Here is an 8456-nt window from a genome sequence, read left to right as displayed (position 1 = left end):
TTATTGAGAGCGCTTTATCCCTTAATGGATCGACTTGACACGAATATGATTAGTTTTTATATGTAATATGAATTTAAAAAAAAAATTAAAATGAAAAACACATAAATTATATATACTTTTATTAGTGAATACTTTTTAAAAGGATTTTAAATATATCTAATATAAGCTTAAGAATGATCAAATATTTATACCGACATTTGTATCCAATTGAAGAATAGTGGACGACAATGAACATGGTTATTTATTAGCTCAAAAGCATGTCTCTATCTGCTTTGTTTCATTTGCGCCTGTTAGTCAAAAATAACGAAACCCCACAATTGGGACAATATTATAATTTTATTTATAAAATACTGATTAATATAAAATTAAATTAAAATTTAATAATTTTTATAAAAATATTTATAAAATTTAATGATAGAGCATAATAATTATAGTGAATTTGGTAGATTTAAAGATCTATTTCAATCTTATCTGGTTGACGTGTAAAAATAGAAATTATAAAATTAGGGTTCATACGTGACATGACGTGTCTACTTTAGCTACTTGACCAATTCCTCCCAATTATTTTGAGCCTTTCTTCCACTCGGCTTCACTAATTTTAGCCGCCTTTTTTTTTACAATTTATCCTTCTGTATATGTTATTATAATTTATTAAAGATATTTTCCTACCAAATAACAATAAACCCTAACCACATATAATCCTAAAATTCAATTTCATTAATTTCTTATTTAAAAGAGAAAAAAAAGAAAAATAAATTATAAGATTTATTTTTTTTTTATTTTCCTTTAAATTAAAAGGAAAGTGAGATAAAAATCTCTAAAATATAAAATTAAAGGATAAAATTATAACTTTACTCACACGAAACAACTAAAATTGAATTAATATAGCATTGTGAATTTTGATATTTGAAAATCTAAAAATGGAATTTCTCAAAAAAAAAAAAATTCAACGGCTCCAAGCAAAGCCAGAGTAGCCGGAGACATTGCATTATTATGGCCATCAATATCCACCAACTTTCCATGTTCTTCTTCCTCTGAACTTTCTCTATAAAAAAATAAAAACCCTACCCTTGCATTCCTTACCAGAATAATAATAATTATTAAAAATAATAGATAAACACCTCTTTCAATCTCCCCTCTTTTCTTCTCTCTGCGTTTCGCCCCTCTTTCTCTCTTAGTAACAGTCGTTTAAGGTCCAAAAGAATATAAAAAATAAAGAAACTTTAAAAAACGGCGATCACCAAGATCCTGATCCTGTTTTAAGGCCTGTTTTCGGTTGCTACTTTGAGATAAAATCATGGGATTTCTCCATAAGCTCTGGGACGAAACGCTCGCAGGGCCTGCGCCCGATACAGGGCTCGGCAAACTGCGTAAGTATGATTCTTTCTCTGCTGCCACACCAAGATCTGCTCCGGCTGTCATTCCTCATGAGGAGATGGTTATCACTCGAAGCATTACTATTCTTAGGACTAATTCTAATTTAAAGAACTTTTCTCTCGATCCTGGTTCGACTCCTGACTCGCCTGCTGCCTGTAGCACTCCTGGAACCCCTTTGTCCCGTAAGTCTTCTTCATTTTCCATGCAAAAGGAATTGTTTCTCTTCTTGTTCATTTGATGCATGCTAAGGATTTCTAATTGATCTTGAAAAACAATAATTATGGATGATGATGGATAACCAAAAATCTTTTGTTTTATTATTAGATGAGGACAACTTGAAATCTTATGACTGTGTTTGTGCCTAAGATTTTATGTTTCTTTTCCAATGGTTTCTTAGCAACCAAACACACACTTCTAATGTAAAATTTAATTATTGCATGCAGCTGGGACACCACGCTGGGAATTCAAGAAACTGACGAGGAGAAAATCATCTGCAGATGCACTAGATCGCTCTGAGCCTAGAAGTCTGACAACTTACGATTGGTTCTCTTTTTTTATATTTTATTTTTTTTCTTATAATAGCATTAATGCCCCTGTCCCTCCAATGCTTAATTCTATAGCATAGTTTATGGCTTTGGATTAAAATACTAATTACATGCGTGTTCTTGCAGGATTGTGATAAGTGCTTACTTGGATTGTTGAGATAGCAAATTAAAGTGATGATTTTGGTTGAAGAATCGGCAACAGTTATTATCATAGTCTTGTACATATAGAGATCGATGATCAACTTTCTGATCATATCTTGTATGCTTCTTCATATGCATAAAAATATGATCACAAACAACTATAAATATTAATAGCTAAAATAAGAGTGGTTCGATGGATTGAATAATCGCACAGACGGAACCAGCTGCCGCTTCCAGTAGATTTACGAGAGAGGAATGAAGTAGAAAAACAGGCTTTGCTTTGGTATTGAGAGCTGTTTTCAGCTTTTATATATATATATATATATATATATATTGGGGTGTTTGTTTTTCTTTTCTTGTAAATACGGTGTTTTCTTTTTTGTGAATTTTTATTCTGGTTTTGTTGTTAATGTACATATATATATATATATATAATTAAGAATTATGCATTTATGTATCATCTTTCAATGAAATTTGATGGGATTTTGGGTTGGGCCTTTGGAGGATTCTAACACCACATTACAACATTTTCGCCTTTGAGATTTTTAATATGTATGTTTGGTAAAAAGTTAAAAAATTAAGAATTAAATATTAATTTTAATTTTTAAAGATGAGAAATTATTAATTTAAGTCTTTTAAATTAATATTTAACTTTATAAGCTAATTTATTTTATTTTAAATATTTAAATATAATTAATAAAAATAAAAAATTATAAAAATAATAATTACATTTTATTAATTCCGTACTAATCACACTCTTAATTGAGCGATTTGACCTTTTGATAATGTTGTTTTTGTGAGTGAAATTTAGATATTTTTAAATTAAAAAAAAAGAATTTTAATTACAATTGAGATTTAAAAAAAAAAAAAAAAACTCTTTAAAGCAATCCACTACTTAACCACTACACGGTTATCATCTCCTCCATTACATTGAGCTACTTTAATAAAGTTGATGTTAGATGTAATGTGGGGCTGCAACTAATTAAATAACTTAGAATCAAGGGTAAAAAGGATTAAGGGATTAGTAGATGAGAAGCATCCTTCTTTTGTTGGCAATGGATTACTCTATTCTATTTTAAGGTCATGACAAATGCACCCACCAAGAAGTTTAAGCCTAAGCTGACGCAATAAGCCAAAGGATGAGGACGATTCTTGATTTACCGGCAGCAAGACGTCACCCTTCAACCAATAGCATTTTCTTCTCAACACCTCTGCTTTCTCTTGCCCCTCCACTTCACGAGTCACGTGACCCCTCCTTCCCTTTCCTTTCCTTTCCTCCTTATAGGCTCACCTACACCTGTCGGTTACCGTCGGCATCCCTTCTTATTCTCACCTGCTCGTCACTTTCGGTTTTCACTGTACACTCCTTCCGTCGACACGTCACCAAACTCTCTTCTTAGCTCGCCGTTTTCTCTAACCTCCAGCGTTTAAGTCATCGACTCATCGCTGTTGGTTCGCAAGCCCTCAGCCTTCTCCTAGTTTAACTTTTTTCTTTTGACTATTTTACCCCCAACTACTAAAACCCTTTTTTTTATAAATAATTTCGTCTTTATTAGCAATATAAATTGCAATCTCAAAATAATATGTGACTTAATGTTAATAGATCTACTTGAAGCTAATTATTGTGCAAATTAATTAGATACAAAATAAAAAAAAATACAGAAAGTTATTATTTATTTTTTTTTATTTAATAAAACTTAGGTTGTTCATTTTATTTTAAAAGATATATTAATTAATTAATATTTATATATAATTTAAATTAAATTTTTTTAATTAACTTATTTAAACATTATATTATTATTATAATAAAATTAAATAATTTAAAACATAAAAATAAACAAATTATATAATTATTTTTTAAATTATAAAAATTAAATAATGTCTAAAATAATAAAAAAATAATATATATATATATATATATATATATAATATTTTACAGTCCCTGCGCACGCTGCACCACTAAAGGCAGTTTAGGCAATGACCATCACCGGAAACTGGCAGGTAGCTGCCAAAGGCAATCGCGTTAATTCCCATTAAACACCATGGAGTTTTCCGTCAATTCAAATTCTCGGATAAAGTTAACACTCTTCAACTACCAAGCCGGCAAGTCTCCCCATCACGCCGGTGACGGAAATCCCTACGCACTCCCAATCATATTCCTCCACCTCACCCTTTCTCCCACTTCGGTTCTCTCCACGTGTCCCGTTCCCCTCTATCTTCCATGCCCCACCTTCTCCTTCCCCGTCAGTCCCCAATATTTCCCGTCAACGTTTCTAATATATACGCACACTCTCCCTTTCTCTTTATTCCCTGTTTGTTTATTCCTTCTTACCTGCTATCGGAGTCATCAGATCTAAGCCGTTGATTTTTGTAACTACTTCACTATGGACGATGATGAGGAGATCCAGTCGCACACATCGGCGGCCACCGGATCACCGTCGCCGTCTCCACCCAACGGAAGAATTACGGTAACGGTAGCCGCCGCTCCTCCGTCTTCTCATCTTCAGCAGCAGCCGTCTCAACAGCAGAACAACAACAATTTATCGCTAACTCTCCCGATCCAGCAACCAAAGACCAACGGCGGCGGAAGGGAGGATTGCTGGAGCGAGGGAGCGACGGCGGTGCTAATAGACGCGTGGGGGGAGAGGTATTTGGAGCTGAGCAGAGGGAACCTGAAGCAGAAACACTGGAAGGAAGTTGCTGATATTGTGAGTAGCAGAGAAGACTATACGAAGGCGGCGAAGACTGATATTCAGTGCAAGAACCGAATCGATACGGTGAAGAAGAAGTATAAATTGGAGAAAGCGAAGATTGCTGCGGGTAGTGGGCCGAGCAAGTGGCCGTTTTTCGAACGGTTGGACCAGTTAATTGGTCCAGCCGCCAAGATCCCTGTTACTGCAACCGCTGCTGCCGCTTCTTTGTCTAGCAAAGTCCCGGTAGGAATTCCTGTTGGGATTCGCAGTGGTGGAGCTAGTGGGTCTAACCAATATCAGTTGCATCAAGGGAAGGCGCAAATGAGGAGCAATCCAGTCACGAAGAATCAGAATGTGAAATCACAGTTTCGAAAACGCACTCAGGTGGAGACTGAGTCATCTTCGGAGGAGGAGGAGAATTTTCCAGACTCTGATGATAGTTTGCCACCGGAGAAGAAGCCAAGGGGGGTGCAGAGAGGAGTGAATACAAAGGGAGTGAAGGAAAGGAAGGGGTGGGGGAATTCAATTAGAATGTTGACGCAAGCCATACTCAAGTTTGGGGAAGCTTATGAGCAGGCAGAGAGCGTCAAGTTGCAGCAAGTGGTAGAGATGGAGAAGACGAGGATGAAGTTTGCCAAAGAGCTGGAATTGCAGAGGATGCAATTTTTCATGAAGACCCAGATGGAAATCTCGCAATTGAAGCGCGGTAGAAGGGGAGGAAATGGTAGTAATCATCACATCAGTGGTAACAATATTGTTCATGATAATAACAATAGTGATAGTGATAACTAAGAGTTTAACTTAGATTCTACATTAATTTAGAAGTAGATTTCAGGTTTCTATGTTTTACCCCATTGATTGTGGAAAACTTGTACCGGGAATATTTCTAATGTTGGGTGCATCCTGCTTAGTGCTTGAAGCTTAATTTATGGCAGCCTTTGGCTGTTCTTTTAACTTGTGTCTAGGATGGAAGATGGTGACTAGTAGAGTACATTCTTACTTGTAGCATGTATCTGCAAGAGAATTGCTTATTTTCCAAAATATTGCTAGAGATCATTGGTGTCTTTTTGTGGATTATTTTTTCACATTGAATTGGTGTAATATAAGAAAAGGAACAGCTCTCTGCCTCAAATTTAGTGGCATATGCAGTTCCTCATAATGAGTTACAGAAATTGCTTGCTTGATACTTCTAGTAGGGAATAGGGATATTGTCCTCTATGATATTGCCAATTGAACTCTTTGTACAATGCTTTTCTTCTATTTCTTGCTTGCTTACTCTTTGTAGATGATTTGAAACTAAGGAATTTTCCTTAGACTTGGTTTGCAGTCTAGAATTTGGCAGCAAAAGTGCCTAGTCCACATCTTTTAAGAGATTGGCAGTGAGCGATTCATTATTATTGGCAGAAATCTCCCTAATTGATGCTAACTTGACTCATTTTTTGAACAGAATCTTCATTACCAAAGAGTTAATATTGGTTTTATCGGATTTTACCAATTCAATTCATACTGTGACTAACTAGGCATTTGATCATTACCAAGTGTGTGCAACTGTGCATATGTATACCCACTTCTCAATTGTGTTAATATTTTGAGCTACTATTTGCAATTATATACAAATTAATCCAAGTACTTGCACAGAGTTTTCTTGTCACCAAAGCATTGCAAGATTTTCATCTTTATGTATGTAATCAGAGATGAGAAAGTGCAAGACATATGGAATGTCGGCTGGGAAGAGAAATTGTTGTTCTTTAAATGCTTCTAAATATTTTTCTCACAAATGTTCACGTCTAGGGTAGAATTTTTGGATACAGCTTTCGTCCACATAAAATCTATTAAAATCAATAATTAAGATAAAATAGTAATAAATCATTAAAAATTTGTTTTGTTATTTTCTGGAAATTTTACTTCTTAGTTAACTAACTTAGGGTAAGCATCTTATTTCATGAGAAGTACAGAAAAAATAAAAATGACCTCACTTCCCAAGAAGTGGATATTTACTGTAATCAAATAAGTTAATTTTTTTTATATATTTTTTGAAAATTTGAAATTCTCTACCTCACTTATCTTTAATGGATTGAGGCCTTCGAATAAAGAGCAAGTAATTCAAAATTTATTCACTTTTTATATTTTAAAGATAAATGAAGACTACTTGCCTAATTTCTAGTTTGATATTAATAAATTTATTTTTTAATAATTTTAATATTATTAAATTTATATATTAAAATTTTTTTATTTTTAACATTGATAGGCACTAAATTCAAAATTTAGAGGGAAAAAAGAAAACAAAAATCAAGTCATGATGATGCAATTAGAACCGTTGGATCAAAAATGATTTTAAATGGACCAACCAGCAACTAAAATTGATGGTAAGCGGGGTCCACACAACCCACATTTGTGCGTGTCAACTGTCAATAAGAAAAAGAACAAGGCTCAAGGCTTTGGTGTTGGTGGTAAAATTTGGTTAATCATGGCATGGAAAGAAAGCGTTTAAGATTAACACTTACAGATTAACCTCAAAATCATCTAAAAAGGTCTTGTCTATGTAAATTTATTTATTTATTTATTTATTTTCTACTGGATAACTAATTAATTAAATCACAATCAGGTGATAATAATTGTATCATAAATCATAATCATTATTTTGGTACAAATGTAAAATGTCAGAATTTTGATGGGCAAATCAGAGCATAAAGTGTTAGAGCAATATCCCACATGTCAGTCACTCACAAAATACAAACTCTAATGATCTACAATGATTTTTTTCTACTCAATTTTCTTTGTTTTACCACTTTTTCAAGTTTTCTGCCACCTGGATTTTTTTTTTATTTAAAATGCCAAAAATGAATATTAACAAACAATATAATAGTTTTCTCCTTTTTTTTTCCAATTTAAAATCCATTTTTTATTTAGAAAACATCTTTAAAACTCAAATTTTGAGTGCACAAATATTTTTCTCAATTTATGTTCAATCAAATTAAATAAATATAATTAATATAAAATATAAAAATTAATCCATATTTTTATTTTTTTAAAAATATATATAAGAATTGGCATGGTTGGGCAAACTCTTGGGCAACTACTAAATATTAGGTATAGTTATTTGATTGAATTAATGGCTAAATTAATGTGGTTAGTGAGAATTGCACCTATTTCATTGAATCAACATGAAATGAAATATATATCAAAACACAAGCTCTAATGGTCCTACCATGTGAAGGAAGTGAACAATTTTGGTGCAAGTCATGCCTATGTAGTTTCTTTTTGTCAACAAAGGAAGCTTGTGAACAAAGAATTTTGGTCATTTTTATCAATAAATATCCAAAAATTTGATGGAATTGAATGGATGAGATTTAATTTGGAAAGAAAAGGTTTTTCTTGCTTTTTTCATCATGAGTTTAGATAGTGAATGCTTTCCAATGCCAGGGATACTTCACTTTCAATGTTGTTATTCCCAAAAATAAAAATAAAAAAGCTTCAATTCATTAAACCTTTTGTTATATTGAAAAATAAAAAATTTAAATTATATTAAAAAATAATAATAAATTCAAATTATAAAAGAATGGCAAGGAAATAGCATTTTTTATTGAATGAAAAATTATAATTTTTTTTTAAATATCAAAGAATAAAATTTTAGTTGCTTTCAAGCAACTAATTCTCTTGCTTTTAAGCAAAATTGCACAAGATGTTATTATTTTTTAAT

At 32.6% G+C, this 8456-nt stretch overlaps 2 protein-coding genes across 4 annotated transcripts; both read left to right on the top strand.

Annotated features, from left to right (window-relative positions):
• Window positions 1-1049: 1049 nt before the first annotated feature.
• LOC110664851 (dormancy-associated protein homolog 4) lies at window positions 1050-2512 on the top strand. Of its 3 annotated transcripts, none has more exons than XM_021824729.2 (3): window positions 1054-1559; window positions 1821-1920; window positions 2049-2512. In XM_021824729.2, the coding sequence occupies exons 1-3, from the start codon at window positions 1298-1300 to the stop codon at window positions 2077-2079; spliced, it is 393 nt and encodes a 130-aa protein (XP_021680421.2). In that variant the 5' UTR covers window positions 1054-1297; the 3' UTR covers window positions 2080-2512. The 3 variants fall into 3 exon arrangements, with proteins under 3 accessions (XP_058005125.1, XP_021680421.2, XP_021680423.2); XM_021824731.2 differs by having other exon boundaries at window positions 1056-1559; window positions 1821-1901; XM_058149142.1 differs by having other exon boundaries at window positions 1050-1559; window positions 1821-2512.
• Window positions 2513-4005: 1493 nt separating this feature from the next.
• On the top strand, window positions 4006-5820 carry LOC110664845 (trihelix transcription factor ASIL2). The gene has a single exon (XM_021824718.2). The coding sequence runs from the start codon at window positions 4448-4450 to the stop codon at window positions 5546-5548; it is 1101 nt and encodes a 366-aa protein (XP_021680410.2). The 5' UTR covers window positions 4006-4447; the 3' UTR covers window positions 5549-5820.
• The last annotated feature ends 2636 nt before the right edge of the window (window positions 5821-8456 follow it).

Source organism: Hevea brasiliensis, chromosome 6 (assembly GCF_030052815.1).
Source record: "Hevea brasiliensis isolate MT/VB/25A 57/8 chromosome 6, ASM3005281v1, whole genome shotgun sequence".
NCBI lineage: Eukaryota > Viridiplantae > Streptophyta > Magnoliopsida > Malpighiales > Euphorbiaceae > Hevea > Hevea brasiliensis.
Note: the sequence above shows the minus strand (reverse complement) of the source record. Positions and strands in the feature narration are given on the sequence as shown.

Excerpts from the sequence above, each read along its gene's own strand:
- LOC110664851 (XM_058149142.1), top strand. The coding sequence starts at position 1,298 with ATGGGATTTCTCCATAAGCTCTGGGACGAAACGCTCGCAGGGCCTGCG. Across the intron at positions 1,560-1,820 it reads TCCTGGAACCCCTTTGTCCC|CTGGGACACCACGCTGGGAA; the intron begins GTAAGTCTTCTT and ends TATTGCATGCAG.
- LOC110664845 (XM_021824718.2), top strand. The coding sequence starts at position 4,448 with ATGGACGATGATGAGGAGATCCAGTCGCACACATCGGCGGCCACCGGA.